The 22444-nt window shown below is 39.6% G+C and overlaps 1 protein-coding gene and 1 long non-coding RNA gene across 2 annotated transcripts; both read left to right on the top strand.

Annotated features, from left to right (window-relative positions):
• Nucleotides 1-623: 623 nt before the first annotated feature.
• On the top strand, nucleotides 624-3643 carry LOC114562807 (arachidonate 5-lipoxygenase-like). Its single transcript, XM_028589422.1, has 7 exons — nucleotides 624-776; nucleotides 1536-1740; nucleotides 2106-2211; nucleotides 2313-2416; nucleotides 2526-2692; nucleotides 2861-3004; nucleotides 3425-3643. Exons 1-7 carry the CDS (start codon nucleotides 624-626, stop codon nucleotides 3641-3643), a joined length of 1098 nt encoding a protein of 365 aa, XP_028445223.1.
• A 13325-nt stretch (nucleotides 3644-16968) lies between these two features.
• On the top strand, nucleotides 16969-21843 carry LOC114567185 (uncharacterized). The gene is made up of 3 exons (XR_003694132.1): nucleotides 16969-17002; nucleotides 19910-20050; nucleotides 20250-21843. It is a non-coding gene; the product is annotated as an uncharacterized LOC114567185 (long non-coding RNA).
• Nucleotides 21844-22444: the final 601 nt, after the last annotated feature.

Raw genomic sequence — 22444 nt, 5'->3', positions numbered from 1 at the left:
ATTGTACAGGGCATCTCATAAAAAATATTTAGAAATCTAAAATCTAATTGCACTATTTTATTCTTTTCTGTCTCAAAACGTGAATGGTTGAATCAATTATCATATTACAGTTTTATAAAAAACGATCGGATAAGTCTGGATGTACTGTGTAGGTGAATGCTTTGTTTTGTTGTTGTTGCTGCATTTAATCCAAACTAATTATTTTAGTTGTCTGTGATGGTCTCAGATTTAACGGCGTAAAAGCCGGTTTATCTTTATCAAATGGGTGGCATCATGCTACTGGCTGGACACTCCCACAACAACGCATTCCTGCCCACAAACCTGTATGTATAGAAAGAGGAATCAGTGGTCATTACTTTTATCTAAAGGGGAATTTATCAAAGAAAATTCTTGGTCTCATCAACAGGTGAGAGAAAGGCTTCATGAAATTATTCAGTTAGCAGCCATTAGACTGTAATGGATCGGTGAGCAAAGACAAATTTAATATTAGTTATATTATGTTTTGCCAATGTCACTTTCATTGTGATATCAGTATTTAAATTATTTTTTTTTGCACTCATGTTCATCAAGTAACATCAGTGCTGAGAATGGTTATAATTACTCTTCTGATTTCCAGAGTGAAAATGGTGAATTATGAAGTGACTGTATCCACTGGCAATCTCGCCGTTGCCACCACTTTTAACAACGTCTTCATTAAGCTGGTAGGAACAGATGGGGAGAGCAAACACAAGTGGCTCATGGGGTTCAAAGGAGCTTCATCATTCACCATTGGAGCAGTGAGTCTGAAATATCCCTCTCTTTGTTTAAATGTATTACATCCTTCCTCAAGGTTGCCTATATGAGATTTTATTCACATCAAATACTGTGATTATATTGCACAAGTTTGATTTTCTCCAGCCTTTTACATTTAGGAATTGTATAATTATTGAGATGTTACGGCTCAGTTCTTAGTTATCAAATACACTTTATCTTCATCTCTTGTTTGATGTCCTGGCTTTTTTTAAATGTAGCTGGCAGGTTTCACAAAACGGTTGTTTATGCAGGGTTAATCCAGGAAATCAGTCCCACAGACAAACAAAACCGAAGATGGGCAAACAGAATCCAAGGTCCAAAAACAAGCAGGGACAGAACAGACAAATACAGACTGTAGTTAGACAGTAACACACAAGACAATCTGGCAAAGAATTTAGGAAATGGACCGGTACATAAGGGGCTGATTAGTAGCAGGTGAATATGGGGGTAGGACAGGCCAGGTGAATGGAATGAGCACGTAGTGCAGAGCAGGAGGGAGTGGCAGAGTCGGAAATGACATGAGAGTTAGTATATTAAGGCAAAAACAAGAAACGGGCAATGTTTCTAACAAACTAAAGCATGGTTAAAGTTGTCACTAGCACTTGAAGCAGTTCAGCATATTTGATGAAGTTGCAATTTATGGGTTGTATCCGAATGGTTGAATGCACTTAATGTAAGTTGCTTTGTATTGTAATGTCAAGTAATGTATAACTGTTTTCAAACCATTTCTTTTATTACTCCAGGTGTCTAGTTTTACCGTGTACTGCCCTGTCTCCATTGGAAAGCTGGTCTTGATAGAGCTGGACAAACAGTGTCTCCCATTGTTCCCTGAAGACTCTTGGTTCCCCACCAAGGTGGAAGTGAAATCTCCTGAAGGAGATACCTACAACTTTCCCATCTACCGCTGGATCACTGACAGCAAGGTGCACCGCTTCCGAGAAGGAACAGGTCTGTGGAAATTAGTTTAACATCCTGTACGCTGTTCACTGACCACAGAAGACATAAAAGAAAGACACGTTCTGCAAGTCGGTCAATAAAGAGGCAAAACTAACATGCCTCCAAACCTCCTCCACCTTTGGTTAATATACATTCATGGCACACAATGATAAATTAACCACAATATGACACCTGTCAGGGTTCATTTAAATGCATTATACTATAACATATGCTGCAAAATTGCAATATTACATAAATAAATACATGCCAAGGACAGTACATTATTCTTAGATAAATGGCAGTTACACTGGTATGTAGTCCAAAGTTCCTCACCTCTCTGCTCTTCTATGTTTATTCCAGCTGGCATGTGTATGTAGAGGGAATACCCCACAGCATGAAGGCAGAGAACCCTCCTTCTTTGCCTGGTGAAATCCGCTTCTCCTTTACTAAGACCACAGAGTTTCTCTACACTGCATCCACCGGGTGAGGTCCTCAAATTCAGTCAGAAATCTGTGTTACTATGTACCTGACTATCAAAGCGATTTAAGGCAGTATAATGAAGTGACTTTACTTTTATTTTCTAGGCTGACTGAACTGCAACTTAAGGGTCTGGCTAATTGCAAGAAGAAGTGGACAGATATTGATGCTATCAATCGGGTGTTCTGCTGCAAACGGACTGACATATCAGGTACTATCATGGACGTTTCATGAAATACTTGATACTGTATTCATAATAGTACACTACACTGTATTTATTCAGATACTCTACTGCAAGTTTAACTCTGATCATTTTCCAGACAATGTCCAGAAACATTGGAAGGAGGACGCTTTTTTTGGCTACCAGTATCTAAATGGTGTCAACCCCATCTTGATCCGACGTTGTTCAGCTCTGCCTGATAACTTTCCTGTCACTGACGACATGGTCTTCCTCCGTGGACAGGGTAACTTGACAAATGAAATGAAGGTGAATATCCTGATCTTGATTGACCTTAGTATTTGAAACAATCTTGTTCTGCCCCATGACATGTTCAATTAGGAATTGCATTTTGAATGTTTACTTAGTGTATGTAATATCCAAACTGTATGCATGTGAGTCAAATAGTTTCTCATCCTCAACTAAACTTTCAAACAGAAAGGCAACATATTCCTGTGTGACTACAAGCGTTTGGATGGAGTGAAAGCAAACACAATCAATGGAAAGAAGCAGTACTTGATGGCTCCTCTCGTCCTGCTCCACAAAACACCTGATGATAAACTGATGCCAATTGCTATCCAGGTGAGATTAGCACTCAAATGTAGCTCATAGTGAAGCTTTAGTTAGGGAGTAATCCCTCTTCCAGGACTGACAGACATGCACTACTATACTGTACATGTCATATATATATATATATATATATATATATATATATATATATATATATATATATATATATATATATATATATATATATATATATATATATATATATATATATATGTATATGTATACAGGGTAGGCAGAAATACCTTTAGTAAAATTACACTAATGGAGTGCAAACATACTACATAGTATCTAACTAAATAGCAGATGAAACCTATAGTAAATAGGCAACAACACACAACAATTACAGAACATTCTTTAACATTATTAACCAGTACTGGAAATGGATCCAATGGATTGAATAAATAAATCACATCCCCCTTCCTTTTCCTGCAGCTGAAGCAGACTCCAGCAGATGACAACCCCATCTTCTTTCCTACTGATTCTGAGTACGACTGGTTGATGGCCAAGATTTTTGTGAGAAGTGCAGATTTCAGTGAACATCAACTCAATGTTCACCTGCTGCGCACTCATCTGCTGGCTGAAGTGTTTGCAGTGTCACTGCTGCGTAATGTGCCAATGGTGCATCCACTGTACAAGGTAACTGAAGGGTGAATACTGAACTCACTGTAGTTGTAGTTTTATCAACTTGATTTTTTCTATCTTCCAAAGTTGATGAATTGTGTTTGTGTGTATTTATTTGCAAGCATTTCTCACTGCTAAATGGTATAGAAGCATCAAGATTTCTGACTTTGTTAACATGTAACAGTGTTAGTAACAGAGTTCCCTCTTTCCACGCACGCTACCTGCCTCTTGATTTGAGTAGAGTGGAAGTTGGTTATGAAATTTCATCAATATTCCTGCCTGAAATACTTTGATAGAGAACCTCGGTGAGATGAGATGAGATGAGATGCATCCCTACACTTAAACATTGAAGGTGTCAGTTTCAGTAAAAAACAATAATCAGTGTAGTTGAGTCCTGTAGCTCTGAGGTGATATCCAAGTATAATCATTTGTAATATGGCAGAGGGGACTGTATTGGAATGACAGAATATGAAATGTGCATTTCTTTTGGGATTTAAATGAAATGAATGATTCACCTACGTAAATAGTATGAATTTAAACATATTTACTTTCTTGCCTAGAGTTAGATGTGAGAAGATCAATATGTTTGTGTGTTAAGTACGGAGCTACAGCCAATAGGCTATTATCTTAGCTTAGCATAAAGACTGATCTCTCCAAATGTCAAAAATACACCTACCAAAGCCTACCTCGCTGTAAAACCCAGATCATTACTTGTTCCAAAACATTGGGGCTGGCAGTAGCTCAGTCATTAGGGAGTTGGGTTGGGAACTAGAGGGTCGCTGGTTCAAGTTGCCTTGCGGACCAAGGTACAGAGTGTGGATTGGTAGCTGCCGCTTGACCTCTTGGGCACTGACCCTTGGCGTGTGTGTGTGTGGATTTCAAGCCTGTGTGTAGTGATTCATAACAAAACCAAGTGTAAATTGTAATTTCCCCACTGGGGATCAACACAAAATAAAAAAAATCATAGACAAAGACTGTCTCACTACTGCAGTGTGTATAACAATGCATACAGCCAAGAGGCTATTATCTTAGTTTAGCATAAAGACTGATCTCTCCAAATGTCAAAAATACACCTACCAAAGGTGTTGAGGTGTTGATTGCAGTTGCCTCCCACTACACAGGCTAGTGTGGTTGATTTTTAATATCATTGGTGGTGGTGGTGGTAGAGGAGGGGGTGAGGGAGAGGGGTTAATCATTGGCTGTAATCTTATAACAGAACCGAAGATTTAACAAAGGCAGACACAACAGAACATACAGACATTGAGATGAACTTTTACATATTTACTAATTGCATAACTTCCAGACAGACCTGTATGTCTGTCTGAAACATGGACCCTGCTTTGGTGGAAAATAGAGCTATTTGAGTATTGCAGTAAATTAAGGTGCAAGCTCCTTCCCGACTCTGACTATGGATAACTATCCTGCATATTAAGAATCTCTTTCCCCCATAGGGTTGGTATCCTCGTGAAGGAATCCTAATTACATTACAGCATTTCCCACCCAATTCATTCACCTAAGCACATTGCCACAGAGTCGCTTTGAGACTTCCACAGCGATCTCTGCCAACGAGAACCCTGAATCTTCCAGTCTGACTCCCGTCAAGAGGGCATATTTGGCAAGATCCTCAAAGTGGAGCCATCTTCAAACTTGTTCCTCAATTCATTTCAGCATTCGCAATCTTTGAGAACATGCACTAGTCTCTGACCTGCAATAGTCTGCTGTTGAGTCAGCCATGCCAACCTAATCTGGACGACATCTTCTTCAGCATGAAAGATAACTGACCTTTATAATATGACGATGCTTGACAAGGATCTTCATTAGATTGCAGCGCTCTGTTACATTAAATCTACCGGGAGCTATTAGTACAGTGTGCAGATCTTTTTTTGACTTCAGCATTGTTGGGTGCAAAAAGTGTTTTTTCAATCAATAGTGATGGATTAATCTATGAGATAGTAGAGCAGTGGCTTCCCTGCGCCAAGATGCCGGCTTTATTGACACATTTGTTCCAATGAACAGGCAACATCTAGTCATATATATATATATATATATATATATATATATATATATAAAATAAAAGTCTCTGGGTCAAGGCAAGGCAAGCACTTCTTCCTCATTTCAATGTTATCCTTACTGTTTTTTTATTTCTGTCGTTTGAACATCCATAAGCAGCACAACAGTTTGGCATCTTTAGTGCTGATGATCCTGCGCCACTGAACTCTATCGATCTGTGCTCGCTTGCTCTTCCTTCATCCTCCAACTCCCCGGATGTCTGTCTCAGTAACTTGAAATTGAATTTGGTGATCTGAATCTGAATTGTGAGAACTGAATGTGAGGATATATACAGAGTTGAATTTTCAGTGAGGATCAAATTCAGATTCAGTTTTTCAATGCAGTGATTCAAATTAAACAATACAATTTCAAATTGTGTGATTCAAATTCAGTTTTTCAATGCAATTATTCAAGTTTAGCAATTCAAATTCAAATATAAATGATTCAAATTCAGTTTCTGGTGGCACATATTTTAGCCCATATTCAATTCCCCTGTCAACACAAAATGTAATTTTGAAGTTCCTTCCTGTTTTCTGTATAGTTGCATTCTGCAGTATTCTTGTTTACCTGGCAGCATGTTTTCCTGCCACTCTCCTATATTAGATTTAACCGTTTTGGTTACATTTGTTGTACTGTAATTGACCTTTATTAAATAAAACTCCTTTCATTTAGTTTACTCCTCACATGTGTTTTCTCTTATTTGTCATGGTCCCAGAGCCAAGTCATAACATACTGTATTATGACATTTTTATGACATACTATACTATCACGTTTTATGACATTGTTATGACACCATACTATGACGTTTTTATATTTTAAACGACATGATATACTATTTATGTACCTCTCCGTAAACCATCACCTTATCGTGGTGGAGAGGTTTGTGTGTCTCTGTGAACCTGAGGGCTGTGTTGTCTGGAGCTGTGTGCTCCTGGTAGGGTCTCCCAAGGCAAAGTGGTCTCAGGTGAGGGGCCAGACAAAGAATGGTTCAAAAACCCCAATGAATAAACGAGGAAGAGATGGAGTGACCCTGCCCGGAAGAAGCCCGGGGCCCCCGTCTGGAGCCAGGCCCAGATGGCGGGCTCGTCGGCGAGCGCCTGGTGGCCGGGTTTGCCACGGAGCCCGGCCGGGCACAGCCCGAAAAAGCTACGTGGCTCCCATCTCTCCAGCCCATGGGCCCACCACCTGTGGGAGGAACCGCTGGGGTCGGGTGCGTTGTCACATGAGTGGCAGTGAAGGTCAGGGGCCTCGACGGACCAGACCCGGGCAGCAGACGCTGGCTCTGGGGACGTGGAACGTCACCTCTCTGTGGGGGAAGGAGCCGGAACTGGTGCAGGAGGTGGAGCGCTACCGGTTAGATCTGGTGGGGCTTACCTCTACGCACAGTCTCGGTTCTGGAACCATACCAACATACTCCTGGATAGGGGTTGGACTCTTTTCTTCTCCGGAGTTGCCCAGGGTGTGAGGCGCCGGGCGGGTGTGGGGATACTCACAAGCCCCCGGCTGAGCGCCGCTACGTTGGAGTTTACCCCGGTGGACGAGAGGGTCGCCTCCTTACGCCTGCGGGTTGTGGGGGTGAAAACTCTGACTGTTGTTTGTGCATATGCACCAAACAGGAGTTTGGAGTATTCGGCCTTCTTGGAGACCTTGACTGGAGTCCTGCATGGGGCTCCAGTGGGGGACTCCATTGTTCTGCTGGGGGACTTCAACGCGCACGTGGGCAATGATGGAGACACATGGAGAGGCATGATTGGGAGGAACGGCCTCCCTGATCCAAACCAGAGTGGTTGTTTGTTGTTGGACTTCTGTGCTAGTCATGGATTGTCTATAACAAACACCATGTTCGAAAGGTCAATGATCGATTTTATAATCGTTTCATCTGATCTGAGGCCGTGTGTTTTGGACACTCGGGTGAAGAGAGGGGCGGAGCTGTCAACTGATCACCATCTGGTGGTAAGTTGGGTCAGGGGATGGGGGAAGACTCTGGACAGACCTGGTAAGCCCAAACGGGTAGTGCGGGTAAATTGGGAGGAGGCCCCTGTCCGACAGACTTTCCACTCACACCTCCGGCGGAGCTTTTCGTGCATCCCTGTGGAGGCTGGGGGCATTGAACCCGAGTGGACAATGTTCAAAGTTTCCATTGCTGAAGCTGCGGCGAGGAGCTGTGGTCTTAGGGTCTTAGGTGCCTCAAGGGGCGGTAACCCACGAACACCGTGGTGGACAACGGTGGTCAGGGAAGCCGTCCGACTGAAGAAGGAGTCTTTCCGGGATGTTATCCCAGAGGACTCCGGAGGCGGTTGCAGGGTACCGAAGGGCCCGAAGGGCTGCAGCCTCTGCCGTGAAAGAGGCAAAGCAGCGGGTGTGGGAGAAGTTTGGAGAAGACATGGAGAAGGACTTTCGGTCGGCACCAAGGTGCTTCTGGAAAACTGTTCGCCACCTCAGGAGGGGGAAGCGGGGAACCATCCAAGCTGTGTACAGTAAGGATGGGACACATTGGCAATGGTTTTCAGAGCGAGGGGTTCAGACTTTCAATCCCTTTTTTGACATACCTTACTATGACTTTTTTTATCCCTTATTTCGACATACTATACTGTGCCTTTTTTGTAATTTTTCATCAACATGCTATATACTATGACTTTTTTTGACATGTTCTACTATGACTTTTTTCAACATACTATGACATTTCTATAACTTTTTTCTACATGCTATACTATGACTTTTTTGTAACTTTTTTTGACATGATATATTATTACTTTTTTATCACTTTTTTCTACATGCTATACTATAACTTTAATCACTTTTTTCAACAACATATACTATGACCATTTTTGACATATTATACTATGCCTTTTGTCACTTTTTTTGACATGATATACTATGACTTTTTTCAACATACTATACTATGACTTTTTTATAACTTTTTTCGTCATACTACCCACTTCCCGTTTCGTTGGCGAAACGCACAAAATGGCCACCCCGCCAAGGCTATGCCCTATGACGAAAGGTTTTTCATGTTTAACGTCTTTAGATGGCACAGACCAAATTTCAATCTGATGAAATCTCTAGGAGGAGTTTGTTAAAGTACGACATGTAGAAATGGCCAAAAACACACTAATTTTGAACTTTCAATTCAAAATGGCGGACTTCCTGTTGCGTTAAGGGTATGTGAGTGAGCTTTTTTGCACGTCTTGACATGATACATATGAATCATTGCGCAGGAAAAGAAAGAAGAATTCCTTCAGTTTCAATTCACCACTGTCGGCGCTCGGGCCCTAATTACCGCCTTGCAGTTGTATGCCTCCGCCAATCAGTCAAGTTGCATTCCAGACCTTAAGTAGGTAAGACGTTGAAGCAATTTAATAAAAGGTATGAAGTGAATATTATTTTATTTTGGCAAAAAGAAATCACCACAGCGTCAAGGTGGGCACCCAAGATTAGTGTCACCAATTCAGTATCTGACCAAATGTCTTCCCTTCTGTTTCTGTGTTATGCTGTTAAATAACAGCCACAAGGGGCGTCTGGTTAGCTCACCTGGTAGAGCAGGCGCCCATATATAAAGGTTTACTCTTTGAGGCAGTAGCCGTGCGTTTGACTCTGAACTGTGGCCCCTTGCTGCATGTCATTCCACTTCTCTCTCCCCTTTCATGTCTTCAGCTGTCCTCTATAAATAAACGCTGAAAATGCCCCAAAATTAAATTAACAGCCACAAAAGTGTTTTTTGCAGAACATTATGCTGTCATAGTGAACTTAACTTTTGACCTTTTGGATATCAAATCTTATGGAGTGGTACGTTACGGTCCGCGACACACCTTTTGACTTTCGAAAGAAGCTGCTCAGCTATTGTGTTAACGATGTAACGGTTTTGATTAAAGCATGCAAAATATACAGAGAGGCCTTCCACGAGTGCACAGGCCTAGACCCGTTTGCATACGCTACATTGGCCTCCTCGTGTATGGGTGTATTTAAAACGTTGTTCCTCCCCAAAGACTCTGTTGCTCTGACATACGAAGGTGCCTACGTTAGGCAAAACAAGACGTGTTCTGACATTTCAATACGGTGGCTAGAGTATGTTGCAGACAGAGAGGGCCTTGACATACAGCACACTCTGAACAGAGGTGAAAAGTCATTTGGGCAGTTCTTTGTAGATGGCTATTATGAAGCCACAAACACGTGTTATGAATTTAATGGCTGCTTTTTTCACGGCTGTGATAAGTGCTATGCGCCAGGTGAAATCAATCCTCTCACCAAAAAAAAAAAAAAAAAAAACACAGGGTGATCTGTGCATTGAGTTCCATAACAGAGTGGCTGCTCTAAAAAATAAGCATCAGCGTCTGCGGGGCTCCTACCGAAGATTATATAATGGAGTTTGTTTCCGGGGGTCCTAAATGCCAGGGCTCGACATTAAGGCTTGTCCGCTTGTCCGGGACAAGTGGATTTTTTGTAGGACAAGTGGAAGAGAAATTTACTTGCCCCACTGGACAAGTTAAAACTCAAACAAATCAAAATGCCACTCATTTCGTCAATGTTACAGAATTGAAACAAATACATATTTTACCCCACAATCCCGGGCAGCGGGTCGGCGGGCTGCTAACGTTAGACCCAGCCCGCTGTTCAGCGCATTCTCCGAAAGCGAAGCAGCATGAAAGCACGGCGAGCTAGCCGGTGTTAGCTTGCTAACTCCACCTTAACGTTACCTCCTCGCCACATCGTTCACAGAAAACAAGCTGAAAACAGAAGTCACTCGTGGCGATAGCAATGTGCTTTGTGTGGATGAAGCATTATATACGTTATTATGTGCCACTCATTCCGTTTATGTTACAGATTTTACTTTACCGATTTGAAACAAATACATTAACTAACGTTAGACCCAGCAGCAGCGGGAGACCGAGCCCACTGTTCAGCTCCTTCTCTGTAAGCGATACAGCATGAAAGCACCGCGGAACCAGCAAGCCAGGCAGCCGGTGTTAGTTAGCTAACGTTAGCATGCTAACTACGCTTTAACGTTACCCCGTCCCCACATCGTTCACAGAAAACGAGCCGAATAAAGCTGTCACTCGTGGCGATAGAAGTGTGCTTTGTGCGGATGAAGCATGAAGTCAATTTGACTCTTGACGGCTGGCTCTCTGCCTCGTAACGTTACTAGCTGCTCCGCCACTCGTTTGTAGCGGATTAAATATCAGGTAATAATCAACTGTAAAGTAGCTACACCTTTTTAAAGGATCCCATGGTAAGTGAAATTGTAGAAAGAAAAAAAAAAAAAAAAACGTTGACACCAACATTTAGTGGCAAAATCCATTGTTATGTCTACAAAATTATTTTAGATATAGTATAAGTTCAAGTCACCACTACCTCTGGTCAAAATATTGAATTAGTATCTCAATATATTGACTCAGTATCTCAGAATATAAACAAAGAATATCAAAGTAATGAGAAACTATAAAATATTGACTTAATCTCAATATATTGGCTTAGTATCGTAATATATTGACTTAGTAACTCAACATATTGGTTCAGTATCTCAATATATTGACTTAGTAACTCAGAATATTGACTAAGAATCTCAAAGCAATGAGAACATTCAAAATATTGACTTACAATCTCAATATATTGACTCAATATCTCAAAATATCTCAATTGACATAGTAACTTAGAATATTGACTAGGAATCTGAAAGTAATGAGAAACTTTAAAATATTCACTTAGAATCTCAATATATTAACTTCTGCACACCAGCGTGCAAAGTATAACTTTGTATTATGAGTCTGGAGATCCTTTTTTCTTGTTCAAGGGGAAATCTATTCTTGGGACACATTTGTTTCTACTGTTTAAACTGAATTGTATTAATGTTGATAGTGTTTGGATGCTTTCAATGGTTTCTTAAAATTCTGCATTAGCAAAACATAAAAAAAATTATAAAATGATTAATCTTTACCCGGACAAGTGACTTTTGTTCATGGACAAGCGAAACGTAAATGTACTTGTCCGAAGGACAAGTGCCTCAAAAAGTTAATGTCAAGCCCTGCTAAATGCTATGCTTATAGGACCGCTCAAGGACATACACAAGTTAAATGCAAGGGTGTAACCCTTAACGCCGCAAATGTCAAAGTGGTTACACATGAATCGTTAATTGGTCTTGTTCAATCCTTTGTGACCAAGCAGCAGCCTCCTAACCGTCTGACCACAACAGCATTCACAATAAAGCGCGACAAAAAACAGTTCCATCTCAGAAACGACACCTTGACAAGTACAGGTCGTTTACAACAAATGACGGGTGCTCCAAGACTATACAACCGTCCCTTATGGCTACTAGGGATGTTTCAGGATTTGACGGTAGGCTTCAACACCCTTTCAGCCTTGTTATCAGCGGCCCCTCTAATTGTGGAAAAACATATTTTATCAAAGACATTATTGAAAACATGTCCTCTGTTATTTCACAAAAAAATCGATAACATTGTATACATCTATTCATGCTGGCAACCAATATATGATCAATTGCTTAAAACAGTGAATATAAATTTTGTACAAGGTCTCCCTGAATCGTTCTGCGACGAAACACTCTTGCCTACTACTAAGAATAATTTGCTCATTATAGACAATTTAATGAATCAAGCCTGTGATAATTTGGAATTTCAAAAAGTTTTCACCCAGTATGTCCATCATAGACGTCTTAGCTGTATATATTTAGTGCAGAATCTGTTTAATCAAGGTAAAGCTAGTCGTACAATCAGTTTGAACACAAACTATATGATTATTTTCAAAAATGCTAGAGATCAACATCAGATAAGCTTACTGGCACGCCAAATGTTCCCCGGAAATACTAAATATTTTTTAGAGGCTTTTAACGACGCCACTAGTAACACCTTTGGCTATCTATTGATAGATTATAAATCCACAACCCCCGATTTTTTAAGACTCAGAACAGCTCTGATATCCCCACAGCAGGTTTTATACGTTCGTAGAAAAAAGGTGTAATAATGTCAAGCCGAATGGAGAGGAATTTTACATTGTTAGACATGCTACATAAGGCATCACCCAGAGCGAGAGGTGTCATTGTGAGCAACGCTAGTCCAGACTTTATCAATGCGCTTTGTGAAATAGCTTTGAACGTCTTAAGAGGCCACATACCACTGTCTAATATTCAGTACAAGCTGTTAAAGAAGAAGAAAGTTATTAGACTAATAGCTGATAAAAAAGTTAAACATTTAAAAAAAAAAAAAAAAAAAAAGAATCAATCAAACAGGTGGGTTTCTACTGCCTCTACTGGTGGGCGCTATCCCATTCATAGCAAGTCTTAACAGGAATTGAGATGGAACACACGCAGAAAATGTTTTTGGTTCCACAAAATCAATTGGCGGCATTACAGCATCCTCAAACATCTGACTCCTCAAATGTATCTCTGCGACAGTCTGTACAAAGTGAATTGGACCGAGCCATGAGTGATATATTGAAACAGCCTGACATTGATGTATATGAAAAAGCTAAACGATATTCAAGTATTCTACAGAGGTACCTAGTCATGATAAAACAGGGTGAACGCAAGAAAAGTGTGATTACATTATCAATGCCTGAAGTTGATTCAAAGGATGATTCAAAAGATGAAGAACATATGCCTATAAGAAACAAAAGAAATGCGGAATACATATTGGCTTCATTATCCCGCCACAATGACCAGTTATCTTGGACAAATCAAGGGGAAATAGTTGTTGAAAATAAGAATGTGCCAGGCAGTCATCTGTATGATCTGCTGAAAATTGTCACAAGCCATAATAATGTTCCAGACCACTCTAGACCAAAAGGGTGGAACATATTTTTAAAAACGTTAGCTAGCTTAAATGTGCCACTATCCGTAATCCCAAACACAATTGTACGCCGTTCTATTGAGGCTTTTAAAACGGTTGCATCATCTGAAACTAATACACAAACGCCTATGGCTGCTTTACGATCCCCTCGCACTCCTAGAGCAATAAGAATGGCCCCTGTATTTACACATGGTACGCCATCTGATTTACGAGCAACTAGTACTCCTAGAACCTTTAGTATTACACCATCCGTTGCTAAGACTCGGGCTAGTTTTTAATCTTTTATATTATTTTCTATTATTACACTACTTTATATTTTACTTTAAACATATTTTTATTATTATTTTCTATTACACTCATTTTTTATATTTTACTTTTTTTTTTTAAACCTATTTTTATTATTTTCTATTATTACACTACTTTATATTTTACTTTAAACATATTTTTATTATTATTTTCTATTACACTCATTTTTTATATTTTACTTTTTTTTTTTAAACCTATTTTTATTATTTTCTATTATTACACTACTTTATATTTTACTTTTTTAAAACCTATTTTTATTATTTTCTATTATTACACTACTTTATATTTTACTTTTTTTTTTTAAACCTATTTTTATTATTTTTTCTATTGAGGTACGTTTTTTATTTGAGGTGTGTTTTCTTTATTCAACTATGTGAAAAGTCAGTGTTGTATGTAAACCTGTGACATTAAATGAATGTGTTTTACATACATTTTTTATTTTTTATTATTATATTTCTATTCAGGTGCGTTTTCTTTATTGTCCGGTGTCTTCAGACCCTTCTCCTGTAGCTTCCCGATTTGTTTGGCGTGATGTAGGGGCTGTCGCTGTTAGTCCGGTGTCTTCAGACCCTTCTCCTGCTTCTATGGCATGGATTGTCTAGAGGTATAACAACATATTTTTTGGTTAAATAAAGACACCCACACCCACACACACACACCTCATCAGATGTCTTTTGTAAAGGGGTATCCTTTTGTTCCCTCTCAATGGAGACACTTGGCGGCTGGTAGGGCTTTGGTGTACTATGTGTGAAATCACACTTAGACAACGACCAATGCAAGGACTCTAAGTCTTCGCTCGCCGTTAGTTACTAAAACAAAGGAAAAGCCTTTTTTAACAACATATACATTTTATTAAAAAAGCTTTTATAACACAATGTAAATATATTCTGCTAGATACAAAGGCGTTTCTCACCTCTGCAGCGGTGTTAGGATCAGCAGATACAGTGTCCGGGTAAGGAGAGTCTGGAACAAAGGAAGTGTGGCGTCTTTTGGGCGGGAAACCGTCCGTGTATGTCTTCACAGGCTGAAATAAGCATTAAATTAGAATTTTTTTTTTTAAATACAACACGCTATTTTCATGTTTTTCTTTTCAACTCACCTCAATAGATCTCTTCTTAGATCCCTTCTTAGGCTTGTGTAGACATCCGTTTCTGCTCCACGGGGGTGACTGTGTGAAATCGTCCTCAGGCGTCAAATACAATGAAACTAAGTCTTCCGTAGCCTTTAGTTGCTAAAACAAAGGAAAAGCCTTTTTAACAATATATACATTTTATTTAAAAAGCTTTTATAACACTATGTAAATATATTATGTTAGATACAAAAGGGTTTCTCACCTCTGAAGCTGTGTTAGGATCATAAGATACAGTGGCCGGGTAAGATGAGACCGGAACAAAGGAATGGTGGCTGCTTTTGGGCGGGAGGCCTTTCGGGTATGGCTTCTCAGGCTGCAATTAGCTTTAGATTCGATTTTTTTTTTTAAATACAACACGCTATTTCACTGTTTTCCTTTTCAACTCACCTCAATAAATTGCTTCTTAGGCTTACGATGGCGAATGTTTTTAGGGGTAGCAGCTTTCACAGAGAGGGGCATAGAAGCACATGTCCTTTTAACAGGGTTGATTTTAGCCACATGGGCTAGCGAGTAGCCGTCGCCCTTACGGATCCTTTGTTCAGGGGCTGATTGTCTAGACACAGAATATATATATATTAGATGACTATAAACACAGTGATAAATTAAATAGTAATAAATATTACATCCTGAAAGAGATAAATAAACCGTAAATACCTGTTTGCAGCGTTCTTATTCCTTATTAGAGTGGCCTTTTGTTTTATGTTCTGTCGTGTTGGGGTCTGTAGGATTGGGCTACACAGCGCTTTTTAAAAACAAAAACAAAATGAATGAAAACACAGTACTAAATCAATTAATGCTGTAGTGTATAATATATTTATAGGTTTTTACCTTGTGGTATAATACTTTCATCAACTAACACAGCCACGTTGTCCCAGCTCTTTGTAGAATCACCTAATGAGGCAAACTACATTATACAACAAAAAAAAAACATTTTTAAGTCACAAATGACTGAATGAATTAAATACCTTACAATAAGCTTTTTTTTTAAAGTTACTCACCAAACGCAGCCATTTCTGTGGAAACGAATCCTCTTTCTTCACAGGTCTTTGTTGAGGAAGACTGAGAAAACGAGGGAAAGTTTTAGCTAGCCGCTTAGCTACAAAATGCAGGTAAAAAAGTGAGCAGCACCACAAACCAGCCCCTTTATGACGATTTAACACTCACAACAATAGACCTCACATTTACAAGCTAACAACTGATCTAACACAAGTTTTTAACACTTTTTTTTTTACTAGCGTCATATGGTACAACCCACCAGCATTACGCACACGGTCAAAGTTTTAGCTAATTCATGAATGACTGAATGAATTAAATATCTTTGAACATTCTTAAACACAAGATTTGCTTTTTAAATTTACTTACCACTTGTAGGTATTGCTGAAAAAACGAAACAGCGTTGCTTGCACCAAGAAGAATTAAAAAGTGAAACTCCAGAGGGCTTTTTGATGTGGAAAAACGTGGTAGCAAGCTAGCTACCAGACTAGCTAAAAAGGATCTAAAAAAAGAGCTAAATAGCATGAAACAAAAGGCTAAACAGTGCACTGCTGAAAAACTCATTGTTTTCACCAAAACATAAGACAAACTCCAGATGGCCTTTTGTTGTGGAAAAACGAAACGTGGTAAAAAGTGAGCTACACGCCTACGCACTATGAACGAGTGTCCACCGTTGTTAGCTGGATAGCTACATCTGTGAGAGTCAGCCTCCGCTCAAGGGCACCAGTGAGGCGGACGACCGCGCTACCTACGTCATCACGTTCGCGAGATGCGCTCCCATATTCGGCCGCTAGATGGCGTTCGCGGGGTGCTGACGTTCGACCGCTACGTCATTACGCTCGCGGTATGCGCGCGCAGCTTCGACTATTAGATGCACTACCATATTAGGGCGCTAGATGGCGATCGCGAGTACCGACGTTCGGCCGCAACGTCATCACGCACGCTCATATCATCAGATAGCATCATTGACATATATATAATGGACCAATAGACCCCGTTGCTCTGGACGGAGATCATTGAAGGCTATTAGAAGCACTTTTCCGGTGATCTCTTACTTTACTGCGCAGCCTCCAACTGACAGAGACAACGTGAGCAACGTGTCTGAAAGTTGTAAGTCTTCTGGTAGCTGTGCTGAGAGAAATCTCAATCATTTCCAATCTTATAGAGACGGAGAGTGTAGGTATATGTAAGGAGATAACATAAGCACAGGCTAATTATTGCTAACTAACATGCTAGTTAACACTAGTAATTAAACCTAAACAGCTTATGTAAGTCGAAACTGCCTGCGAGCTTCTCCTGTACTATACGGTAATTCCTCTACTATGCGACAGTAAGTCACTTGGTTATGACACAAACGTTAGCTTATTTTTATAAAAGCGTCTGCTACGGAGCCGTAACGTGAGATACAAGGTAATGGAGCCTTTTATACATTGTCGTGTTTCTTTAGAAATAAACAATGGACAAATAGAGTCTTTAAACGCTTCAGATGTAAAGTTATTTGCAGTCAAGTGACGTAAAAAAAAAATGGCGGTCAGTGTAATGCTAACAAGAGGTGATCGCTTCGTAGGAACAAAATGGCGCCATCGGAGGTTCGTGTTCTGAAGCGAAGCTTACCCCCTTGGATAGCATGGCAAGAATGCGCGTGCGTGTGATGACGTCACACATGCACGCGCGATCTTACCATGTAATTACTACAACCTCATATATCTCACAACATGTTTGACTGCTTGATGTGAGCTAATTTTAGGAATCTTCTTGGGCCCTTTTGCAGTAGGGGGAAGTAGGTGAACCAGCAGTAGGATGCTTGACAGGACACTGTCCCAGCCTATGGTGAAAGCAGAAGAAAGTAGAAGATTGTAAGAAAGACTTACATGTGAAAATAAATATATTCACATTATGCTACATTCAAGATTTTGGAATCAGGCAAGTAAATTGTGTTTTAAAAATATAATAAGCGATGCTTACCAGACTCATCTGAGGATTGATGCCTAGACAAGAGGTCTTCAACATACTCATTCGAATTCTAGCTGTTCACTCTAAAAATAAATAAATTAAACCATATGCATTTCTTACCAAGCCAGGTGTATCGAGAAAACGTGGGAAAACATCCAGGACTGTTGAAGAGTCTTGAACTAGTGTCTGACGGTATTGAAATGTTGCCCTCATTTTCTCTTTGACAACCGATTCATCAGTTGTATGCTTCAACATGGAGACTGCCTTGCGGCCTTCCTCGCCAAACAGTTGCTTGTCAGTTAGGAGAAATTCCCTCTTGCTCTTTGGACCATCTTTATAGGTAGTGGTGGTTGAGCATCTCCGGGACAACTGCAGTGTTGCGCTGGACTGTCTTTATCCTCCAGGCCAAATAACCAGATCCACTGTCAGCATCATAGAAGAGCTCCTGTAAAATTCAAGATGAAAGAACAAAACTAAACATAACTAATGGGTCACAGCAATACAATGCAAATTCAGAATAACCTCCTGTGAATGAACAGCTTATATAAATTGTATTAAAAAATGGATATGTAAGTTTGTAAATGAATGGCTCATTTACAAACTTACATATCCATTTTTTGAGTAAGAATCACTGAGGTAAGGAATAGATTGATGATGCCAAGAGCGTATTTTGTTCGCACATAGGTTGGTGGGATCCTCCTTTAAAAGTAGCAACACATTTTTCAAGCTTTAAAATTAGTATAGAAATTAGCTTTTTTGTCAAATAATGAAAGAATCTTAAATGTCAAACTAAAATAAGAATTATTATTATTATTAAGAATAAGGCAAAAAAAAGGACAAAGTCATCTCTAAAGTAAACCTTATTAATGCAAACAAATGATTTGTGTTATCATGATAACTATTAGTCTTTTTGTTTACAATTCCCTTTGCTTCTTTCGCACTGATCATACATTTGCCCGTTTTTTTTCAGGGATGTGTTCCCATTGGCTAATTAATTTGTATAACTTAATTGCTTTAATAGCTTTTCTCCAGAGATGACTTTTTTGCTCCGGTACCAAGTTTTGTTTAATTATTCTGACACAATCTTTTTTTCCATAAGCCCCTTTTTAATGAGCAATAGTTAAAAATAGCTTTTAATAATGGAACAGGGTTCTGTAACAAGTGCACATCTTATTCTATAAAAAAAAAGACATTGTTGATTTATGCTTACCCATGAACTTCAATCATGTCAGCCACTAGTAGGTTTATCATATGTCGCCATGTACCATCCGTCAATGTCTCCGTCAACACTTTTTCTCCCCCTGGCTTGGACTGAAGAATATCTCTCACCATCTAAAAATAAAAAGAATCTGAAAATAAGTTATCATGTTAACCTTTACTGCAACAAGACCACAGCTTGTCTGCACAATATCTTTATGTTTCAGTTTTATTAACTAATTTCATACATTTAGAAAATGTAATTAGCTATATACCACTTCTGCTGATTCCCGATCGGCGTGGGATAAGGTGTCCGACGCATTCGACTCAAAATAAATTTCTGCTAGATCTTGTTGAAGCACAACTGCATGACAGTTAAAAGAAATACACCAAAAAATTGGTTATACCTTCACGTCTCTACAGTACACAGTACATTACAGTTCATGATCCTCATTTTTCCCTAACAAAGCTAAGTCTTACCTGTAGACTTTTCTGTCGACACATTGATGGTAAGGTCGCCTGCTTGTAAAGGTTCCTCAAAAACATCTGCACCCACCTCTGTCCCTGATTCATCTGTCAAGTGCAACTCTGTCTGTACAGGAAGACCTAACTTTCCTATTACTGAGAGAATATCAGATTTAGAAAAATGGTCCTTTGTAAACTTCTATTGACACTTTTATATTATAATCTCTGAGCAGTGTGCAGAATATACTAAGTGCCGGAATGCTTTATGACCACAATAAATTTGTTTGTTTGTTTTTAAGGGAAAAAACTATCAGCATCGTCATTTCTTTTCACATTTTATGCTTAAAATGATTTCAGGGAATCTGGGAATTATAGCAGTATTACACTTGCTCACCTTTGCAGAGATCAGGGCCTGCTGCAGCCACGCCTCGGTGCTTTAATGAACCCATTTGGCAGCGCACGTTGAAACTGGCAAAGGACCGTGTTCTGGTCACTGCTGCTGGTCGTCTGTGGTGCTCTCTGAGCTGTTGTACTGTTTTTATGGTAATACATCATTCTATTTTCCTGTTTTTAAGGTAACAATAATATCCAACCTACCACTATTCTTTCTGTCTCTTTTGTGTCCATTTACAATGATTACTAATTCAAATTCCATAATTCAAATTCCATTCACAGATTCTCTGAAAGTCCACACTTCCCTTTTCTCTCTTCGTCTGATCTCCTGTTACTTCCTTTCTTGTAGTCTCGGGAGCCTCTGGCGCTGTGCGACCGGAAAGTATCCCCGAGGATCTCGGCCGAGGACTTCATCAACCTCTGTGAGCTGTCATTGGCCGGGCCCACCAAAAGGACCGAAGCCGGCAGGCGAAAAATCATTGCTGTCGACATCCGCAGTAGAGGAGTATCCTTACCAATTCTCTGAAATTAAGAAATTTACCTACCAGTCCCGTAAAAGTCCCTATAATGGTGGCATTTTAACATCCAAATACATTGCACAATCTTTCTCTGCTGAGGCACATCAGGAAGCCATGCACAGAGACTTGATTGTGTCCAACAAAGCAAATACAACACATGTAAGATAAGGTTGTTTTGAGCAGAATTTACCTTAGCAAACCTGCTCCAACTTAAACCTTTCTGTTACTTAAGCTCTATAAATCTTGCATTTTACACTTTAACTTACTTTAACTTTAACTGAGATGCAAGTAAGGAAAAAGATTCTGATGATCCATGATCTAAACTCTTTTCCTTCCTGTGTTAATAACTTCAGAACAGGTGAAAAAAATGTTTGGTTTGGTGGACTTTGGTGCACTGGAAGGCTAAGTGAAAAGCTGTCTGTCAGGATGGAGGACGGAGAAGGAGATGCAACATTCATAGTGTTGCACTCTTTGTACACATTACAAGTGACAGAAAAAAGTGGTGTAAGGAATGAAAAAAGAGAGCTAGAGAGAAAATACAGTAAATAGTGTGAGTACGCTTGTAAATATACAGTAAACTGTGGGAGCTAGTAGAAGAATTATTGGACAATACATTTACTTCTTTACAAACACCTTTAAAAGAACCATAACAAAAGTGTTTTTGTCTTGTTCAAGCTAGTAGGTTGGAAGATAAAACAATAAAAACACAGATTTTGAAATACAATTATTGATGTCATCAAGTATGAAATAGATGGAGTCAGTGGATTAAGATAAGACTACACACTACAACTCAGTGTCCACCTGTTATACAGTTTCTTTTAAGGTCAGAAGTATAGGAATATAGTGGCCCAGAAAACCTTGCCTGTACAATATGCAAAGGACCAGAAGGAGTAATTCTCACCCTACAGATCAGTGGAATGGTAATTGTGTGAAGGGGGTTAAAGAGCCATTTATCAGTAAGGATTAGTTGTTAGAGCAAGGATTTTGGAGAATGGAGCCTCCTGCTAGTTGAAGGCTCCTCAGGCTAACCCACATGAACAAAAGGGATTTGACCACTTTCACAGGATTTAATAACCCTTTGTCACCTTTATTGTGATCTTGGCCAAAGCTATGTTGTGGGTGTCTGCGGTCACAAAAAGTGGATTATATTAAGACCTCTGTGGGGTTAATCAGGACAATCTAGATTTAGATGTCTAGGTACCTGGTGGTTTTTCTCTGCTGTAAAACAACTGGCATGTACTTGTAATTCCAAGGTTTAATGTACCACAATGGAATTTGTCAGCTCGTGGATTTTACACTGCATTATGTAACATACTGACTCTATTTTAACGATCTAAGCGCACTGCGTGAAGCTCATGGCACAAGTAAGTTTTGGGTGTGTCCAAATCCACTTTTCCTCATTTAATGGCGGAAAAAAAGGGTCTGTGCGCCAGGCACGTGGTTCAAAAGGGTTGTACTTAGTTTCTCCATTAATTCATAGGTGTGTTTAGGGTGTAACATGCAATACAACAATCAGAGTGTCATCTCCCATTCCCTTTAAAAGCCAGGCACATTTGTACCTTGGCACATTGCTATTATGATTGCTACCGGATTTGCACCGTAACATTTTTATTTGTAATCTTTTGCATGTTTGACTGCTGCTGTGCATCCCTGTGTGTGTGTAACAAACATAGTGTGCACGCACTGTGCACAAGCCTATGCGCATTTTACAAATGCGCTGTTAAAATAACAATGAAATGCTACTTGACTTTAAATGACTTTAGACCAGGTTTTTGTTGGTCAAAGTACAATACACCAAAAATTCACCTGAACATACCTCCCTGTAAGACCGGCTGTTTCAACATTTTCATGTGAAATTACTCCACCAACACTATCACAACTCAGTGTTTCACAATCCATGTATCATAATTACCAAGAAAACTATTCCACTTTCACAATCAACACCTAGTAGCTTTTTTTAGTTTTTTAATTATTTTACAACAATAAATATTTCCGGTCACAAAACACAAACAGGAGAGACAGGATT

Source organism: Perca flavescens, chromosome 2, assembly GCF_004354835.1.
Source record: "Perca flavescens isolate YP-PL-M2 chromosome 2, PFLA_1.0, whole genome shotgun sequence".
NCBI classification, from domain to species: Eukaryota; Metazoa; Chordata; class Actinopteri; order Perciformes; family Percidae; genus Perca; species Perca flavescens.
The sequence above is the reverse complement of the archived record's forward strand: the minus strand, read 5'-3'. Positions and strand labels throughout refer to the sequence as shown.

Coding starts and splice junctions, on each gene's coding strand:
- LOC114562807 (XM_028589422.1), top strand. CDS start 624: ATGGTGAATTATGAAGTGACTGTATCCACTGGCAATCTCGCCGTTGCC. Junction 1,741..2,105: donor CCGCTTCCGAGAAGGAACAG/GTCTGTGGAAAT, acceptor ATGTGTATGTAG/AGGGAATACCCCACAGCATG. Junction 2,693..2,860: donor ACTTGACAAATGAAATGAAG/GTGAATATCCTG, acceptor ACTTTCAAACAG/AAAGGCAACATATTCCTGTG.